The sequence below is a fragment of the Cyanistes caeruleus genome, chromosome 11 (genome assembly GCF_971803275.1).
Source record: "Cyanistes caeruleus chromosome 11, bCyaCae1.hap1.1, whole genome shotgun sequence".
NCBI lineage: Eukaryota > Metazoa > Chordata > Aves > Passeriformes > Paridae > Cyanistes > Cyanistes caeruleus.
Window position 1 is genome coordinate 15,070,335 of NC_141711.1, and position 20,573 is coordinate 15,090,907.

The 20,573-nt window shown below is 42.9% G+C and overlaps 1 protein-coding gene across 7 annotated transcripts in view; it reads left to right on the forward strand.

Moving 5' to 3' along the window:
- Window positions 1–336: 336 nt before the first annotated feature.
- STAB1 (stabilin 1) overlaps window positions 337–20,573 on the forward strand; it is a 52,671-nt gene continuing 32,434 nt past the window's right edge. For 4 of the 7 annotated variants that reach the window (XR_015274854.1, XR_015274855.1, XM_086845550.1 and 1 more), the window contains exons 1-17: window positions 379–428; window positions 1,488–1,623; window positions 7,047–7,183; window positions 8,625–8,740; window positions 9,826–9,911; window positions 10,972–11,041; window positions 11,843–11,938; window positions 12,368–12,484; window positions 13,225–13,421; window positions 13,618–13,751; window positions 15,421–15,548; window positions 15,760–15,851; window positions 16,792–16,914; window positions 18,331–18,477; window positions 19,059–19,121; window positions 19,765–19,878; window positions 20,273–20,326. Coding sequence is in view for 5 of the 7 variants with exons in the window: in XM_086845550.1 (XP_086701676.1) it covers window positions 1,543–1,623; window positions 7,047–7,183; window positions 8,625–8,740; window positions 9,826–9,911; window positions 10,972–11,041; window positions 11,843–11,938; window positions 12,368–12,484; window positions 13,225–13,421; window positions 13,618–13,751; window positions 15,421–15,548; window positions 15,760–15,851; window positions 16,792–16,914; window positions 18,331–18,477; window positions 19,059–19,121; window positions 19,765–19,878; window positions 20,273–20,326 (1,755 nt within the window). In the remaining 2 variants the exon portion in view is untranslated. Of the gene's footprint in view, window positions 429–1,300; window positions 1,624–7,046; window positions 7,184–8,624; window positions 8,741–9,825; window positions 9,912–10,971; window positions 11,042–11,842; window positions 11,939–12,367; window positions 12,485–13,224; window positions 13,422–13,617; window positions 13,752–15,420; window positions 15,549–15,759; window positions 15,852–16,791; window positions 16,915–18,330; window positions 18,478–19,058; window positions 19,122–19,764; window positions 19,879–20,272; window positions 20,327–20,573 lie in introns of those variants that run through there. The other 3 variants (XM_086845549.1, XM_086845548.1, XM_086845551.1) reach the window with 3 other exon arrangements.

The window sequence follows — 20,573 nt, forward strand, 5'->3', positions numbered from 1 at the left end:
GCCAGCTCAGGGCCATAACTGCTGGCCAAGGAAATGCTGTACAAGCCATTCCCTACATGAGTGTCCCCACTGCCCATTTGTGACTTTTCCATCCCACTAGAGCTGGCTTGAGCCATGATGCCTCTGCCTCATTTTGAACACTTTTGGGGTACCAAATGGTTTCCAGAGCAGTGTGAGCCCTCTGACCTTGACAGAGTGGCACCAGTTGGGCAGCGACAGTCCCAGGGCTGCAGTTGTCCTGTGGCAGGACAAGTGGGCTGAGCTGTCGGGTTGAGCTGTGGGCTGGTGCTGCTCACATGAGTTGCAGTGGATGGTTGTGTGCCTTATCTGCTTCCTGTTAGTGCAGGATATATAGCAGGGCTGGCTGTTCATCATGCTGCCTTTCCCTGTAGGATGAAGGCAGAAGTAAAGCACAGCTAACGGCACCAGTAAGTACAGCGGTTCCTATACGCCTCATATGTTACTGCATGTGTGTCCTTGTGGGGGTGCAGGGGCAAAAAAGTATTAATGCTCTCATTATTTATGGAAATAAAAGAAACCCTGTCCTGGTTTCACTTAGGTACCTTCATGTACTATTAATGGCTTAAAAATACGAAGGTGCCTCATTGCTTGGTGAGATTTGTTGCTAACAGAAGCAGTCCTTAGATGCTCAGGATAGTGGGCTCTTTTGGCAGGGCAGGGAGACAAAGGCCGTGGAAAACCTGTCGATAATCTTTTATTTGTAATGTTCAAAAGGAGAATATAAATTGAAGACTGTACCTCAGGTTAGTGTGTGTTTTTTTAATCTTATTATGGGACTTTCCTTTTCTGTGGAACTGCTCCTTGGATTCATCAAGCTGTCAGCAGAGTGTTTGGAAAATTATAAATTTTGCCATTGCTGCCATAGCATCAGCTTTTCTTGCTGAGAAAGTCAACTATTTAAAAAAAAAATCAAAGCCTGCCCAAAGTGCTTGATTGATTGGTGCAATGTGCTCCATTCCTGCTCTGAAGCACAGCCTGTCACTCCCATTGCTTTGTTCTTGCATACTTTGGGATAGGCAGTGCTCAGTTCTACTTGGAGAAGGTAGAACTATGGACATATTCACATCAGTGGTAAAAGGAAGTTAACTTACCCTTCATGAATTTATGGTATTTAAGTTTGCCCATTGGATTTGCTTTCTGTTAAGCATACAGTTAACCTCTTTTCATTCCAATTAGTTGAAAACTAAGGATTTCCTTCCTTCTGTTTTGAACTGATATGTAAGAGGAAATCCGTAGATGTTCCTGTTTTGAGTAAACCTTTTACTAAGGAGTTCTGCTTGTGCATTTAAAAAAAAAGAATGGAAAGAAAAAGGTTATGTTGATTCAGAAATAACGCTAGAAGTAGCAGATCCATTTCTGAAGGCTTTGCAGCCAAAAAGCACAGTGCAAAAATGCTCTCTCCCTGTTTACTTTTAACCTCTGGTTTGTCTTGGATCTGATTCTTAGTAGGCGGTGTTATCTTACAGAAATTGCAGCCTCTCTCGCCACCCCTTTTGTGTGAAGGGTCCTGCCTGTAAAAGCATGAAAATGCGTCCTCCTGGATTGCTGTTTTTCTTCTTAGCAGCATGCTTCACTCCCACAGCTGACTGCCAGAGTCAGAAGGTAAGTCTGTGAGTCTTTGCTTAAATGTTCATTGAACAGTTCTTCATATCTGAATGGTAGCATGTTAGGAAATAGTCCTCACCACAACTCATTTTTTCATTTACATTTAGTTAGGTGCAGAATAAGATCAGTAAAAACTGTAGAGGCTGTAAGGTATCTTCTCAGTAGTCCAAACTGAGGAACTAAATATAAGGTTGAAGGGAGCTTCTTGAGTTTTAAATCAGTTTAAATTTTTGTCTGTGTTCGGAAAGAAAAAAGCAACATCAGAGGGAAATACTCAGCATCTTTGTCTTCTGCTAGTTTCAGTATGTGGGATGGGAACTTTGTGTCCATCAGGACAGATCCATGTTTTCCAGGAGAATTTTACTTTAAAAAAAATTTTAGTCTGATCAATTTGTCCCTTTGCAACAGTTTGTTTCAAGTATATTTCCCAAAAGCTCCTCAGTAAAGATTGTTGACTATTTGCCATTTTATTTCAATTTTGTTGATTTTCTCTTGATTCCTTCATCTCTGTTCTTGTGTTTAGCAGCAGCAGCTAGGAGAATGTGTGATACCTTTGTAGATCTGTTCTCTAGACTCTATGGTGCAGCCTGTGGGCTGGAATTCACACTAATTCACATTATATTGTCTTCTGCCATTTTTTTCCTTGTGTCCTGCTGTTGGAGGAATGAACTGGCCTGCTATGCCCAGAGTTGAGAGGGGCATTTGGAAATTCCCTGGGGAATGGAAACACCCTATGGAGAGTTGTCTAGAATGACACAGCAGGGCCTTGTGGGCAGTGGATAGACCTGTGAGTCCTAAGGACTTGATTTAGAAGAAGCCAAAGGACTAGAAAGGTGCTTCAGTGTCAGACCTTTAGGTGGAAACTTCTATAGACTCTTTGATGAAAGGGCCATAAATGAATACTAGGAAGGCTTGTAGGATCATTACAGTGACTTGAGCACAATCATGAAGTGTCTCTAGGGGTGGATTTCATCTCTCTGGGGATGTGTTCCAGGCAGATGGGTTTTCAAATTGTGTTCAGAGACATGGGCTCGTGTCTCCAGGTGGTGCAAGTGGAAATGTAGGTTTCTCTACTTGGAAGACCCTCTGTTGATCTGTGTAATCACTGAGGAGTCTGGCTTGGCATGAAATAATTACATTATCAGGTAGTGAGTGAAGATACAGTGAAGTTAAATGTTTTGAATCACCTCTGAAGCCATTTATTTAATCCAGGAATAACCCCTTTTTAGAGTTTTTACACAAAAATTCCATCTTTATGGAGAAAGAAAAGAAACATTTGAAAGGTTTTAATGGGAGATAAGGAAAAAATAAAGATCTAATGAAGCCTTCTCTGACAGTTTAGAAAACCCCTTGGATCTGATTGGAATAAAAGTGCTGTGATTCCACAGGGGGCTTTTCTTGGCTCACAGGGGCCATTGAGAGAGAAGAGAGATTGTGTGCTACCTGGTTGTCAGTGATGTTACCTCAAGGACTCAGCTTTATGGTTCAAACATGACAGTGACTTTGTTAGTCTGATTTATTTATTTTTTATACCTCTTGCTATGGGCTGGAGAAGATGCAGCAGATGTGAGAACCATTAAAGTTTTTCTGCTGGGAGAAGGCCAATCCCAGGCTGTGCTGGAAGAGGAGTGGAGGCAGGTGGGGAATGAGAGTGGTCCCAGCAGTTCCCATGTTTCAGTGCAGCTGAGATGCTGGGAAACACCCAGGGCAACCCAGTAGCTCTCGTGTTATGTGATCTCTGAGCTTGATTCATCCTCATGCTAGAAAGTGTCTTCCTTGAACAAGTGTGAAGAGTTTGTGTGTCCAGGAGCTGCTGCTCTGTTCAGCTCAAGTGTTATTGAGAGCTACCTGGGGAGATACATGACTATAATGATTCAAGCATGTGTCTACAGCTCTGTTTTGTAAGGGACAAATGCACTGGAAACTCGGTGATTCATTAGATAATGGCTATTTCCAGAACTGGCTCCCAGGATTGTTGGAGCCGAACACTGACGTCCAAATATGTTTTTCTTTCTTCCTTGAGATTTTTACCATGCAGAAGGATTTGTGTTATGGTTTGGGAGGAAAAGATAAAGAGTGAAAATTAGAGGAATGAAACTAGCCCTTACGAAATACTTCCCGGTTTATTCTTTTGAGTTGGAATACAAGAAATGAGCACTTGAGAAGTGAGGGACATCTGTTCATAGAGGAGGGAAGGAAGCACTGCAGCATCCAGAAGCTTCAATGTGTCTCAGCTGAGTGCAGAGAGCAGTGGTTGCTCTTGCACAAGCATTTGAGTGCAGGGAGAGAGCACAGCACAGTCTGGAAGACAGAGGCACCCTGACTCTTAACTTCTTTTGGCTACAGTTGGATGTCTTCTGCTTTAAAAACTTCTTTTCATTTTGGAGATATTTGAGAGCATCATTCTTCCTTTCATCTTCCTTTGTACACCTAGTCCATGCTCACAACATCACCTGATCAGAACAGTGACTGTCACCAGGCAGCATTGCTGCATCACAGGGACAGATATCCCTTCTTGCTGCTTCCTTTCCTGTGGCTTTGCACTTAGAAACAGCAAAGATGAGCCCAAGGGAGCAGTGCATCATTGTTTTCCATGAGGCTGTGTCCCAGGAGCCACTTCTGACTCAAACTTCTGTCTGTCTTTCATCCTCTCCAGAATTGGAGTATCCAGACTCTCACATTTATGTCCCTTGATCCCCTCTTCTGCTTTCCTAAGATGCAAAACTCTCCAGAAAATGACTGCTTCATCAGTTCTGTCACTCAAATTAGAAGGGAAATATTTTTTTTTAATAGTTTTCCACTCAGCTGTTTTCTTCCTCTTTCCTCCTGCCTGTTGCTGCTGACACAAGCATATTTCCTTATAAAAAGGGGAAGGTCTTACTGGAAAGCTGCCTAAAGCTTATCAAGTGTCCCAGTAGGGTAGGGGGCATTCCACAATAACTGTCTTGTCTTAGAGGTCTGCAAGTAATTGAACATGGCAACAGGGAGGAATGGCAGACATCCACTTCTCCCACTCCATTGAGAAATGGAGCCACATTGATGAAGGAAGGAAAAGGGAAATAGAACAATGTATCAGTAATGGTGTCTTCCTCCACCACTATGACAGAGAACAAATTTAATGGCCCAACTATGTCTGATGCCTGAAAGTACAGCTAAAATAGAAGGTTGGAGAATTTTAATTTAGTGTTTTGTGCTCTACTGTTTATTGGGTTTTTTTGATACAGACAGGATGGCTCAGATACCTGGTAAAGGTTTGTGGCATAATTCTAATTCACAGGAAGGAGCCCACATCTGTATTTCTTGCTCAGGCATCTTCCCATTCCTGTTTCCAAGGCATTGTGTCAGGGAAGGCTAATGCTGGGATTTGGTGGAACTAAAAAGACAGGAGCTGTGTTGTTCTGTGAGACCCATGTGCTTGGCTTCAACTGGCTCCTTTCAAAAGCTCAGCTTTAATCCAGAGTCCTAATTTAAGATCCAATCAGATGACTGGATGGACTTCTTCCGTACGCTATCAATGGCACTGCTGATCTTCAGAGGCAGAGTACTCTTGAGGCAGCACCTTGTTTATTCATCCATATTGTTTGTCTTGTCAGTTTTGCTCCATGAAAAACGGGAAATCTCTGCCAGCTCTGTGTGGGTGGAAGCATAAGGAACAGCAAAGCTGATTTCTGATCTCCTGGATAATATCAGTAAAGCTGGTGCTCACAGGAGAGATGGATTTAGTGGATCTCATACTGGTTTTGAGTTCTTTATAATACAAGGGATTCCTTGACATAAGAGGTTCCTTAGGGATTCTGCTACCAGGGGAACTGGAGGTTGCTGTATGGTAGGAAAGCCTCAGAAGCACAACTAGAAGTTAATATCCATGGGAAGGGCAGCCACAGACACAGAAATAATTTCCCTCACTGGGTAGCATTCTTGATTGTATGGCTGCAGAAGGTGGATCCATAAATATAAGAAAAACCTCAATGACTCCAGTCAAAGGGAAGGAGTTGGGAAACATTCCAGGGACATGTCCCTGTGGACTTGAGACTTGAGGGTTATCAGTCAGGAGGTTTTTCTGACAGGGTCTGCTGCCAATCATCTGGGAGGGCCTTCCTGAGCTCCTGATAACTGATGGGAAGCTGTGGGCTTCCTCCCTTGCCTTGAGGCAAATGTATATATTCAGACTTAAGTTCAGAGGAAGCAAAGCTGAGATTGCTGATGGGAATCCAGAACAAGGAGTTCTGGGGGCAGGAGGGCTGCTGCATTAGCAGCATTGTTCAGGATTGGCTTAAAAATTACAGATCAAGGCCTCCTCCCAAAATTTGATCTAATGTTTTTGTTTTTAGAAAATACAGTTCCTGTAGAGGCACAGTTGAGATGGGCTCTATGGGTTTTTTCCAGTCAATGACCTTCTGGGGAATACACAGCTCAGGCCTCTCAGCTTTTCTCTGACATCAGCAGTGACAAATAATGTCTTTTTTCACAATTACCTATGAGGTTTCCATGCAGTTACTTTTTTCCAGGAGTTTTGAAATTAAAGGAAACACTTTAGGAGCAAAGTCACAAGTTTTAATGACAGGTTGGCATGTGATGATGATCATTCACCCTGAGGCTCTACTTTGTCATTTGTGTTTCACTTGGGAAGAAAGGTTGTGCAGAGGTGCAGGAAAGCCCTGTGAGGAAAACTAAGCCCCTAAAGTCATTCTGGTTGGGTGGAAGGACTTAGTTGATTTATTCACCAGCCATGTGATATATCCAAGTGTCCTACCTGATCTTCATGCCAATGTTTATGGAGTCCTTCTCACTTGGGGTCAAAGTGTCAAGATGTTCAGAGAGGTGCAGAACACCTTTCCTTTTCACCCTCCTCCCTGTACCTCCTCATAGACAATTGCCATGAGAAATATTTCTGTGAGCAGCTCCTGGCTCTGAGAAATAGACTGAACTAACACAGTCAGCTCTGCAGACCCATGGAACAGCAATAAACTGGATTTTATCATTGACATGGAAAAGATAAATGCTGTGTTGTCTTTTAATTCTGTGTCATCTGGCAAGGGTTATTAATTTAGGGCTTGTCCTCACACACCACTGCCACATGTTTATAAAAGTTCAGCTGAAATTAGCAGTGCAGAGTTGTGATTAATTTAGAAATGGTTAGAATTTTTGCTGTGGGTCATAGGGTCAAAGACAAGATAGCTATGATCTGCCCTGTTGATCCGAGCTGAGATCCAGGTGGATCCAAGCATGAAGCAGCATGGCAGAGGAGTTTAGTCCATGGGATTGTGTGGTACTTCCCAGCTGCTGCATTGGCCACTGCCCTCCCCAGTGATATCTAACAAATGGTGCAACTTGATAAAGATATTAGAAGGTTGGCAAGATAATTGCCTAGGATAACAATCTAATCTGGGGCTATTTCCGTTCTGTTTTTTCTTTTTAAGTTAAAATCCAAGCGATGCAATGTCAAGACAATGTTCACCTTGACTACAACATGTACTTCTTGTGCTGCAGTGCCTAAAATGATGTGTCCAAGAGGCTGGTTAAAGGCCAGCCAAAGATCAGGGATGAGGGACTGCAGGTAAGGCCTATTTCCTAACTGTGTTATGCTTTGAGTGCAGCCCTTCTATGCTGGGAACTTCAGGGAACACACACATGGTTTTCGGCTGTAAAGGTCCACAGAGTTTTGTTTTCAGATGGGTTTATGGCCCCTATTATTGTTGCTTTTGTCTACTTGCAAATCCCACAGACTTTTTGCTGGGCAGGTCCTATATATACAGAACAAATTAAGTGATAATAACCTCTTAACTTGCCCTAAACAACCTGAGTTTGCTAATCCTGCTGTAGCAATTTAACAGAGATCTGTCTAACATAGAAACCTGTTTCAGACCCAGAATTCCTTAGTGGCTTATTAGGAAAATATTATAATGATAGTTCCCTTTGTATATCCTCCCAGTTTCCAGCAATAATCCTCTGAACTTTTAACCTTCCTAGTTCACTTTATGACAATTGCTTTTTCATATGTTCCTTGCTCATACTCTGTTGAGCTTGGCTGCTAGGAAAAGGATGAAGGAAAACTGAATTTACTAGGAGGCTTTTGTAAAATGAAACACTATAGATTATTGTTTGTATATGTATTCAGTAGTGAATGTTAACTGTTAATATATAGCTCCATTGTCTGTTCTTTCTCTGATTCCCTCAAAATACTTTAAAAATAGCGGTGGCAGTTTTGCAGTTTACAGCAGTTTTTGCGCACACACAGGAGTCAGATGGAAGCCAAAGCAGCAATGCTATTGAGACAATTTCCAAGTTCCTTTTGGGAAGGATGTGGTGCCAAAAATAAAATGAAGTGTAAGAATAATGTGAGTCTATGCAGCTTTTCTGAGTGTTATCTACTCTTGTGGTGGTTGTTGGACGGACACGAGAATAGTTTTGTACTGTGTACGTGCAGAACAAGAGGCACTGCCACCAAGAACTCATCCTGTGTGTAAAGGAGAGGGATGATGGGTTGAAAAAAAGATGCTTCTTTGAGGGATTTAAGGCATTTTTCCAAGATTTGATGGAGAACCTGTGAATATTATGGCTATTAAACCCAAATTTACAGCATTTTGATCGGAATCTTTAGTAAAAGACAGACAGGGATGAGTCCTGGAAGGAGATTTTGTTCCTTCAAATTTATTTTAGATGTGAAGTCAAGTGCTGAGTCACCCTGGAAATCCTAACTTTGTTTCTGTGCTGTTTAACCCTTCAGCACCCAAGGTTTCCATCCTGGTTCAAGATCCTGTCTCATGCCCAGTCACTGACAGGTTTCTTCTAACCAATCTTTGAGGCTCAAATCAATGGGCCTCTTTAGAGAAGACATAACTGGAGTGAAACCTCTTGTGTGTGTGCATGGGATAGGGGATGAGGGCCCTTCTTTCCCTTCAGAGCTCAGGGCACTGCAGTGTGATTGCCTAGAAACCCTCCAGCAGGTCTGTGCTGGGTTTGTGGTATAATCATAATCTTGGATTATTCTTTTTAAGATACTCTGTCAAGTTAGGAGAAAACACCCTTACCCTGCCAGGGTGCCATCACCTGTGTAAGAAGGAAATTGAGGAGAAAAAGTGCTGTCCAGGATTCTGGGGTACAGAGTGCTACGGTAAGTTTTGGGGTTTTCTACATCAACCTCCAGCTGTTGAACAGGTCAAACCAGTTTTAATAGGAGGCATTAAATATATATTGAGGTGATTAATTTTCTTCATTCCTTGAACACTCACATGGTCTCCATTATCTGTCTGGGAGCATATCTCTCTGTTCAGCACATAATCTCTTTGCTCCAGATGAGTTGAATCCCCTTAAATTTAACACATAACATAACCTCCTGTGGTGGAACTTCCTTTTGTCTCTTCTATAAAAATAAACTTTTGGAAAGGGATGTTTTTGTTCCTCTTTACAAAAGTTTCCAAAGGAAGAGGAAGATCTTTCTGATATCCCTCTTGTCTGTGGTGCGTGTGCCACATGTGCTGCTCTGTAGTCTGCAGTTAGTCAGCTGTTCAGACACAGAAAATACTTAGCAATTCCAACCCAAGGTGAAAATAACCCTCCCAAAACTCCCACTCAGATTTATGCCAAGTAATGAGAATTTATTTTGTCTTGCCTCCAAAATCCAAAAGCAAGAACTTCTAAGCTGAACATTTCTCATATTTGACTGATGGAATATGGAAAGACCCCCCCCCAGTTCTGCAGAAAATGGGAGACTGAGACTGCTTGAGCCTGTTCTCATACTGGCTTTGAACAAGCAACTAGTTTCATCAGAGAAATCACAGATTTCAGAATTATCAAAATTAGTTCTCAGAATTTGGAGGTGCCCCACTCTAAAGATGTGGGGACCCTGTTTTTCTGGGCACACTTCTAGCTCTTTGTGAAGTCAAGGGGAGCTGAAAATGCTCAGTGTCTCTGCAGAGCAGGTTCCTGTCTGTTCATGGTTCCAGAACTGCCCTCACCTCTCAGTGCTGCTGACAGCAGTGGCCATAAAAAATGTTTCAGTGCTTTTGTTGAAATTGAGTTATGGCTTTTTGGAACTTTTCCTTAGGCCTTTCACCTCTGGGCCAGTATTAGGCATGCTGGATAATTTGCTGGTAAAGAGGCCTTTGTTTTGTACAGCTGGAATACCTGGGGCAGGAGGAGATGGAAGGGTGCTGGTTGTTCAATTTAATCTCATCTGTCCTATTTCTTACCTGCTAGAGTGTCCAGGTGGCTCTGAAAATCCCTGCAATGGCCATGGGACATGCTTGGATGGTATGCAGCAAAATGGGACCTGCATCTGCAAGGTCAGTGCATGATTTACTCTAAGGGTGATGAGCTTTGTCAGAGGGACTTGTCTGTGTGCTGTCTGTGCAGGTGCTCTGGGTGGAGGCTGCCCTTCTGCCTGGGAGGCCATTTGCAGCTCCTTTCATCCCAGCATCAGTGTCTGTGGTTTTCCTGCAGCACTGGCGCTGTCAGCAATAGCACTAAAACACTGTTGGTGATGGTGTGGAGTTGGGAAGAATCTCAAGGGTGAAATAAGGAAAGAATTGCATTAATTTAACCCCTGATCAGTTGAAATAATTGTGTCTGTCTGTGGCTGCAAGAAGCCCTGAGACACTTGGCTTTAATTAGCTGTACCCAGCTCATTAGTAGGCAGGGGCTCCCTCGCAGGAAACGAAGGAGAGATGAGAATTTAGGCCAGAAAAGAAATTTTCTTTTTTACCACTCCAGAATTAGTACAAGCAAAGTATAAACAATTCCTGCACATTTAAATTGAATAGACCAGTGTTTCTAAAATGGATAGGGTAATGAAACAGTGTCAGACTTTAAACTTTCCCTGATGAACTGTATATTTTTACAGCATCCTTAATTAACAGCTTAAATCTTACCTCTTGGACTTGTCTTTGAGAAAAGTTGATTTTGGATTCAACTCAAAGACACCTTATATCAACTACAATGTATGCTGAAGGTCCCTGAGCCCTGTAAAATCAATGTAAAAAGTCCCACTGGTATTAATGAATTCCAGATTCCTTTTTCAGAGAGATATCAGGAGCCAGCTGGAGCATTCCTGTCTGTCTGCAATTAGGACATTATTTCCTCAGTGCCCACCAGTTTCCTGCATTTGCATGCCCTCTGTGTGTCAGTTTACACTGGGCTCTCCTTTGCCATGGGGGCTGGTTAGCATTGGAGCACTGAACAGATCAGTTTTCTTCACTGTGTTGCTTCAGGTGTCACTTTTGTGACTTCAGGTGTTTCTTTTCTTCAGAAAATCAAAAATGGGGGGAGACTATAAATTATAATGATGTGTGAAACAATAGAGTGATACAGAAAAATAATACCTGGTATATCTTGGGGCCCTTCTAGGAGCAATACAGTGGGTTTGGCTGCCAGAATTGCCGGGATGAAAATCGTTTTGGCCCGGACTGTCAGTCAGGTAAGAACAAGTCATTCAAGTGAAACCTCCACAAAAATAACTGAAAACAAGGAAGGAGGAGGAAGAGGTTGAGTGAGGAAGGTGCTGGAGAGGGGGAAAGTGGTAGAGAGCTGGCAGTGTTCAATAGCAGGTGTCTGGGTATTTTGTCTTTGTGCCCTTCTGCACTACCCCATTAAATAAATGATTCTCAGTCTCTCACTCAAGCAGTCCATTTTTCCTCTTGTAACTCTCTCTCTCCCTACCAGGTCTATCCCACTTTCCTCTCTCTTTCTAGCCAGGTCATTGCCTACATCCCTGAGACCACCCACACTCACTTCCCCACTGTTCTTCTGACTCCTATAGCAATTCCATTTGTCTCTCAGCTTCTCCCTTGCTGCCCTCCATAAAAAAATGATTACACACTGTGCTGCCTCTCATGTATGGCATTTTGGGAAGTGAATTATGGGCAGCACAGTTTGGCTGTTAGAGGAGCCCTTTTTGTCTAGCTCGTGTTTCCTTGTGTCCACACAGGTGAGATTGGTGTGATCTTGGTGGTTGTGCTCATGGGTTAAAACACACTCCTGAAGAGCTGGTCTAGGTCTCGCATTCAGAGCTGCTCTTACCTCGTCTTCTTCAGTGCAGGACACACAATTCACCCTCTCAAAACTCTGACTGGCATGGCCAAATTTTAAAAGGAGCCAGTGGATTATTGGTGGGAAATCAGGATGCCAAGTCCCAGGGCAGCTGGCCAGTGTGTTCCTGGAGCCCTGTGCTTTGCCTGGCAGCCAAAGGGCTGAAGCTTTGTCTGGACTTCCCTTGCAGAGTGTGACTGTGTGCACGGGGAATGCAGCAGCGGCGTCGCTGGGAATGGGAGCTGCACGTGCTATGGAGGCTACACAGGCCCCAGGTGTGACCAAGGTAAACACACTGGTAGCTGCAGGAGGGCTGGGAGAGCAGACCTATGTTATGGGCTTGGGTGTACCTGAAGGGGCAGGGAGGCATTGAATAGGTTGGGAATGTAGAGGAAAGGTGATTTGAGCATTGGAGATCGAGATAGAGGGAAGAGCTGGGGTCTACTCCCCACTTTGTGACAGGGGTTAAGATGTACCATCTTCTGTATTCCTCTGTTCTTTCTCTGGACACCAGCCAGGTCCCTTCTCTCAGCCTTGGGGGAACTGACTACGTAGGCTGCCAGGAACTTAGAGCTGCCTGCACTGCTCCTATCCTCTGGCTTTTGTGCCAGTTTGGGGTCCTCGGAAAACACATTTGCCTTTATTTCCAGATATTCTGTGAGGTGAATTATATCTTCTACCAGTGCCCTACATGCTCTTTGCTGTGTGATTGCAGAGCTCCCCCTTTGCAAAGGTGTGACGTGTGAGGCCAACAGTGAGTGTGTGGTGAGGGATGGGACAGCCGTGTGTGACTGCAAGCCAGGCTACAGAAAACTGGGCAGCACTTGCCAAGGTGAGAAAGTTCTCTGTGACCCTAAATAGTCCTGTTTGGAAAAAATCCTATCACACTGCTATCTGCAGAGGAGTTTGATTACTGTGAACACAATGCCTACTTCACTGCAGAGATTTAAAACCCATTTTTTTCAGGAATACCTGTAAGATAAAGGACTAAGCTTTTGACTCTCCTCTCACTTGATCAGAAAAGCAAGAAGTAAATTAGAGTTGCAGGTTCCACCCAGCACTCACTCACAATTATATGCTAAATAGTGACAGCAGGATGCTGGTGAGTCTGAACCAGTTTAAATAATAAGGTGTGGAGTCCAAGGAGTTCTTCACTGATTTAAAATTTAAGTTTGTGGATTGGTTTCCTTAAAAGAAAGTTAATGAGATGCATGGGATCGTCTAGCAATGGATAGCTGTTTTCACTGACTCTTTGCAAGTTTTGCTGACCAAATTGCAGTTTCATGTGTCCTCAATCCAATTTCATGTATGTTCAATCCAAGCATCCTCTGTCACTCACACTTCTGTTGCTGAAGTAACATGGAAAATGTGTCATCCAAATTCCTCAGAATAAAACTCCCCAAACATCTGCTGTCTGGAATGATTTCATTTCCCTGTGAAATTTTAGAAGTTAAATAATACAAATTCCTTATCCTCCATTCTTTCCATGCCTTGCAGTGTGCTGTGCTGCATCAAATGCTCTTTTGAAAACAGAAGCTTGGTTCTGCTCACCTCTAATCTCTTTAATTGCAGCTCAAGATCCCTGTTCTCCTTCTCCATGTTCCTTCTTTGCTGAATGTAAAGTTCTTGGACCACGTGCATATGAATGTACCTGCAAAGAAGGATTTCAAGGAGATGGAAAGATTTGCCAGCCCATTGACCCTTGTGTTGACAACAATGGAGGCTGCCCAGAAAACTCTACAATTTGCATTCGCAGACGTCTAGGAGAGGTAAGGGCAATAACAAGGTCTGAAACATGGCCAGAGGAGAAGTTCTTCACATGAACTGATGAACATGTTGGTCAAATCTGCTCTTCTCACCTCAGGTTTGGCAAAGGGAAACCAGACAGCTCTTTTGTAGGATAACTCACAGGGTAAAAGATGGTGAATGTATGATGACTGTGATCACTGTGTTGCCTTCCCTTAGGCAATTTGTGTTTGCAAGCCTGGGATGAGTAGGAAAACTCCTTCATCTGAGTGTCTGGCATTTCCCAGCGATTGCCAGCAGTATCATTGCGACGTGACTGCCACGTGTGAAATGAACTCTCAGGGGACTCCTAGGTAAGCCAGCTTAAAAACTGCAAATAAAGAAGCTTATTCTGCAGCTAGAATGGAAACTTGGTTTGAATGAGCTGAATTTTGAGGAAACTGAGGGTGATCTCAGGAGTACAGGCCAGAGTCGCACTTTGAGAAGAACAAATAGGTTTGTAACAAACCTATTGAAAGTATAGTTTTGCATCAGTCATTGTAAATTATTGCACGTGGGTCACAAAATACTTTAAATCAGTCTTCTGTGATGTGAGCTGGAGGTGTAGCTCTACTGCCAAGCTAGTGGTGATAGAAGTTAATAATCAGTCATTAAAAAGGAGATGTGCGGCTTGTTTGCTCACATTTGTGCACATTTGTTTCTGAGGAATACGACTTTGTCAGGCCTGTAAACAATAAATAAATTAGAGCTGCAGAGTGACAGAGAAGGGGGAGGATGAGTGAAAAAACACCAGACCTCACATAGTCCTTTGGAGCAAAACACCTGCAAGTTTGTGGCCCTTAGATGAGAAATATGACTGAATAGAGGGTCATTTTTGCATAGTGGCCTCTCAAACACCAGAGAAAGATTCACCAAGAATTTTAGGTGTTTTCAAGAAAAGGTGGAGCTTCTCTGAGACACTGAAGAGGGAAAGAGCAATCCCATCTCCTTGATCCTTCCTTCTCCAGTGCTGCTAAAACTATTGGCATCCACTTGCTCATTGGCCAAGACTGAAACACAGTGGCTTCCCTTTCTGAAGATCTGTTAGCACAGTGCAGGACACAGTGTTCAGTGCAGTCCCTGCCTTACAGATCTGTTCCCCAGCAGCTGGCTCTGAGCCCTCTGAGGCTGGAGTGAGGTCAAATTCCTCCCCTGTGTCATGTCTTTGCATGGCTGAAACAGAAAGAGCAGAGCTGATACTTGGACAAAGCCCAAACGGGAAAAAACATCTTTGGTAGTCTCTGAGTGATGACTACAGATCCGTGTGAATCAGGACAGAGATTTTCACATGTAGATAAGCTTTTCTGGAAAAGTCATTAACCTGTCTGGGCCCCTCAGTGAGTTCCACATGATGATGAATACATCAGCAGCTACCTGATGTGCTTGGGCTGGCTTCTCACTGAAGCCAAGGGGTCACATAGGAGCTGTTGGATAGATTGTCACTTAGCCTGTGGGTTTTATGTATCACCTCAGATTTTCAGATGCTGAAATTACTACTAACTAGAAAGGTTAGATATATAATTGTCAATTGTCAATAATTATATTGCAGCAATTTGTACCCTGAACTCTAGAGCAGACAATCCTTGTGTTGTTTTTATCTAAGAAAGCATCTCCATTCTCTTTGGGGAGATACAAATTGGATTTCCTGGCAGAAATGTGCATCTTTTATTTCCTGTCACACAGTTTTGCAGAAGTTACTCAGCCCTTACCTGCATCCCTTGAACATCAAGAGTTCAAGACCAGGTCGGGTGGGGCCTGGAGCAACCTGGTCTAGTGGAAGATGTCCCTGCCCATGGAAAGGGGGGTTTGAACTAAATGATCTTTAAGGTTCCTTCCAACCCAAACCATTCTATGGTTCTAAGATCTTGGAGATGAGATTGGTCTTTCAAGTGTAGATACTGACATGTTGTTCTACTTGACAATAGTTGAATGTGTTGCAAACTGGTTTATAATGGTTTGTTATGTTTTATCCCTGTCTCATAGCTGTGTTTGTAAAGAAGGGGAGATTGGAGACGGGAGAAGTTGCTATAAAGATCTCTTGGGTGAGATAAATCAGCATAATTTGCGAGGAAGGTTTGCTAGGAAGCTAAACGTCGCCAAGAAAATGTTTGGTAAATGCTTTTTTATTTTGCTTGGGGGATGGAGCAAGCTGGGGACAGGGTAGCAGTGCCAAACTCCCTCTGCTTCCTTGTAAATGAATATTTCTTGCTTGAACCAGGCTGACAATGTGTAGGTTGAGTTGTGCTGTTACCAAGAGGAATATTCATTGCTGTGGTTAAACCTTCACTGCCTAACCACTTCACACTACCCCTCTTTTTACAGTTTCTGGGTGCTCAACATTGCTGACTAAATATGGGCCCTTCACAGTCTTTGTACCATCCCTTCTTCCCATTCTTGATAGAATGGAATTCAACGTAAGTTTTCTTGGTTTTAGCAAATTTTTGTCTTAAGGTTCTTTCCTGCTTGAGCTCTGTATCCTGTAAAAACTGATTGACACAAGAGAGGAACTTTGGCCTGCACTATTTATAGAAATCATCTCTTGGGAATATTTTTCATTGGTTAAGTTGCAGTCTTATAGAGGATGTTACATCCCTCACATTATTTCAAAAACCTCTGTTTCTTTCGTCAATAATGGCAGAGGTTTTTTGTTTGTTTTTAATGTCAGGAAGTGTAAGACTTTCTGGCCATTCTTCTTGCAAAGCTCAAACCTCTTATGTAAGACTATTCTTAAAACTTTTAAGTGGCTTTTTACTACCTGAGAGTGTGACTTTCAAAAGGGGCCAAGTATTACACTAAAATATTGGAATTTTGACCTATGGTCAAAAATAGTAACTTCTGGATCCATAGAAAATGTATCAAGAGAGGCCCCCAAGCTGCCTAATCTATCTGTTTCCCCAAGGATCAGTTCTACCTCAATCAGTATTGACAGAAGATCGTTCTAAAAAGCACCTATGATGGTAAACCCAGAGAGGAAAGAAAGAAACTAAATGTAACTTCAGCAGATTAGACCACCTACACGGTCCAGCATAGGCAAAATTGCATTTGGGGAACTTCAGCAAATTTTATAATCTGGAGCATGCAAGGATAATTTTTATTTTGTCCAAGTCCAATCAGTTTTTGTCTAGGGGATTCCTCTAATGTCACTTGCAGTGACTAATCAGTCTCCCTCTTGAATGTATATGCAAACAGAAGAGTTTTGCCAAAGTGCTACTCCAGTGAATCAAAATTAAGAGGAAAGCTCAGTCTTGTATGCTAAGAATTTCTGTGTGTGTGTTAGCTGGGAGAAAGGTGGTAAATGACATTTTTGAAATAACATGTTATTTTTATTTTTTATGTGGGCTTTCCTCCCCAAAGGACAGCACTGCTGAGCAGTTGTGCAGAATGCACATTGTTCCTGGGCTGCACATGATAGAAGACATGATAAAAGCCAAGAATATGTGGACCTTGTCAGGACATCAGCTGACATTTTCTAGCCAGGTAAGGAATCTCCTGAAGGCCTGGGGCACTGATTTCACACAGGACAGACTGGAGCGTGAGCATGGTTTCCTTGATGGGCTTCCTTTACCATAAAACCTTTTTCTATGATCAAAACCAGAAGCTTCTTTGTGCAGTCTAAAGCACACCAAGCAACCACATCTCCTGTCTCACAGATAACCAAGAATCTGACATGTGAATGGTGTTCCCATGCTCTCTATAGGAGCTGTGTTCTGGAGAAGAGACCTTTTCCCTACACCTCAGCAGCTACAATATCCACGTGGTTGACATGGAAGAGGCAACAAAGTCTCCCTTCAGACTGAATGCTCCCTTGGAGTTTGTGTGCTTTAACACAGCGACTAGCTGAACATTTCTTCTTCTAGCTTCCCTTTCCCCCTCTTTCTATTTCATTTTCCTTAGTCCTCCTAGCAAAGAAGTTTTCATTGTTGTGTTCTGATATGGAAGGCTCCTTTTTTCCTTTTCCAATTGACTCACATTTTCCAGTATCCACTGCTCTCTCTCTCTCCATCCTGCACCTTTCCTGCAGGCAAGCTCACAGGTGGCCAAGGGGGAGAGCCCTGTGTTTCCTCTCTGAGGATCCAGCCTTGGCCTTGAGGTCTAGGTCATAATACATCAAAAGGACAAAGCACTACTGGGAGCAGGGGAATCCGAACTGAGTGTGTCAATGCTCCTTTTAAAATTCTTTTCTGTTTGTTTACTCAGGAGCCTTTTGATTGATCTGGCAAGTCTGCACTCCCCTTCCTTTGTTTCAGAGTCCTCAGTGATGTGAACTGACGTTTAGGGCAGGGAGGACCAAATCAAAATGCACATGGCAAAAAGAAAAACACAGGAAACTGTGCTTTTCTGAACTTGAACCGTGGCTGCAGCACCAAGACTTGGATGCTTAGTTTGTAGGTTAACCTTGGGACACCCTCACACACCAGGCTTCAGTGCATGGAGCCATACAAAGTGGAAGGGCCAGACAGGTGCCTTGTAATTCAGTGAGCCTGGCTGCTCTGGCTCTGTTTTGAAATTCCTTGTAGGCTTAATGAGTCAATTAAAGCTGCAGTCAAAGCTGTAGTTCCAGGATTGCCTCCAAATCAGCTATGTGGTCACGGCATCCTTTTGTGATCCAGAGCTGTGATCAAGTATTGCTCAGACTTAAATCTGGAGCAGGGTGTCCCAGGTGAGGTCTTTTTTATTAAGACTTAAAAGTACCATTCAGGATCAAAATATCACCCAAACTCAAGTAGGGTGAGATGCTTGTCTTACACCCAGGCCATCCCTTACATTTACTGTTTCCAGAGTAACTCTGGCTGTGCCTTCCCCTTGCTGACCCATAAGGACTGATTTATAGCTGTATCATGGTAACACACATGTACCACAAGGAAATAAACTTTTCTTATTGTTATTACCCAGACATACATCAAATCTTTCCGGTATCAAGACCTACCAGGGGAACTGTACAACATCTTGCAATCAAACCTCCCATCAGCCAATGGGGTCATACATATTGTCAACAGCCTCAGGAAAAAAACCAGCCCTGACAACCTCAGAAACCCACAGGTACAGAGCCATTCATATTTCTTCTCTTTTGTGGGACAGCAGAATAAACATTTTTAAGAAAAGCAATTTTTATAATTAATCTTCCAAATCAGTGAGGCTATATTTAAAAGGGAAAAGGCTATTTATTTTGTTTTCAGCTCTGATAAGGCCTGTTAGGTGTTATTAAAATACCTTTAAAAGTAGCTAAAAATATTGTATAAGCCAGATAAAAATTTTACAATGATGCTTTTACAGTGCTTGGATAAAAAGAGAATTCTACTTTCATGAATAGAATCATAGCAAATGAGCTCTTCTTCAGCTGTATCTTACAGAATATGTATCTTACAGGGCAAGTATTGAAAAGCATTTCTCACATAAAAATCAAATTAAGATCTTCTTTAATTGGTCTGTAATGCATTTTGAAATTATAATCAAAAAGTCATCTGTGTGTTAAATGAGTTAATCATTAGATTGTGCCCATCTCTTTGAGGATGATGGTCTCCCGTAGATCTTTACATGCAAACCACAAGCTGGGCATTCCAGTATGTCCTCAGACCTGGCTTCAGACCCAGCCATGTTTTCCTCTTTGTAACTTCTTGCAGAAAACCATTGGTGAGATCCTTGCTTCAATGGAGATCTTCAGTAGATTTGAAACTATACTGGAGGTAAGCAAGTTTGTGTCTGCCCAGAAAGTTGTGATATTTCTACTGTTCAAAGCCTGCTGCTGATTTGGGGAGAATTTTGAATAGCATTTAAATACATCTCAGTGGTTTGGCTTTCTTTCTGGATGTTTTATTCTGTGGGGTATTTTTGGTTTTTTGGTTTTTTTAAAATTTATTTTCTTACTTTACCTAAGCAAATCAATGGAAAAGATTGGAGTTTTCACATCTGTAGGGGGTCTGGCACAAATAGCAAGGGTACATGCCTCTTTCCCATCTTCCTCCCACATCTCCTTCCCCTTGTCCCTGGAGAGTTGTTCTCCAAAGCATGTTTAGTTCTTGACCACAGATGAGCCTCTGTGTGTGTGATTGTGTGTTTAAAGCATGCAGGGAGCATTAGACAGAGACTCCCTTGTTCATGTTTGCTGCATTCCCACCAGTGACTTCATTGTCCCAGCTGTGGTTTTGTGGCACTTACACTTCTGTTGTATCACACACCCGTCCCTGGCGTCCAGCTGCCTCTTGCACATTTTGCTTTACAACAGCTCTGCCTTTAGTGAGCTGTTTAATATTTCCTCTCACTTCCTGCTGGACCCTCCCTCAGTAACACATGTTAGATCCATGATGAAATCTTCTGTTGTTTTTGCAGAACTGTGGCCTGCCTGCAGTACTGGATGGACCAGGCCCCTTCACTGTGTTTGTACCCAGCAATGATGCTGTGGATAAGCTGAGAGATGGAAGGCTTATTTATCTCTTCACAGAGGTGAGAGCCCATAGTACTGTAAGACATCCTGAGCTGGCTGAGTTGCACTGGGCTGTGCTGGAAGGACTTTGTGCAATGGAACTAGTCATTGCTGAAAGTTATTTTCCCTCAGGGTGGCTAAACCATTTCTTCTGTAAGGCTCTAGGAGAGAAGTGGGTGCTGATAGAACTTGCAGTGAGAAATATGGTCAGCCAGGTTGCTTAAATCTAGTGTTTGGCTTTGATTCCTCACCCCAGCTTTGGGCAGGGGAAAATGAAGGGACTTATTCACTAAGTGAATTCATTGCTATAGGCATTGGCATTGTCAATCACTGATTAGAAGAAAATGTAGTTGCCTCCTCTTACTCCTGAGCTTTGAAGGGGTATCTAATTCTCATGTTCTCTCCTTTCCTCAGGGCATAAATAAGCTTCAGGAACTGGTGAAACATCACATCTACACTTCAGCAGCGGTAAGGCAGGCAGCTCTAACCCAGACCTCCTTCAGACCAACTCAACCCTTTTGTCTGGCATAGAGGTCACAGTGCTGATGACTTCAGTTGCTGCTCCTTGGACTTCCCGTGGAGGAGCAGAGATGTTACTCAGGATCTGATGAGGCAAAATGTTTGCCATGAACAGAACTGCTAAAAGGGACAGCTGTGCTCTCCATCAAGAAGCACTGAGTTTTCTGGAGTTTTAGTGCTCCCTATTTGGATGGCC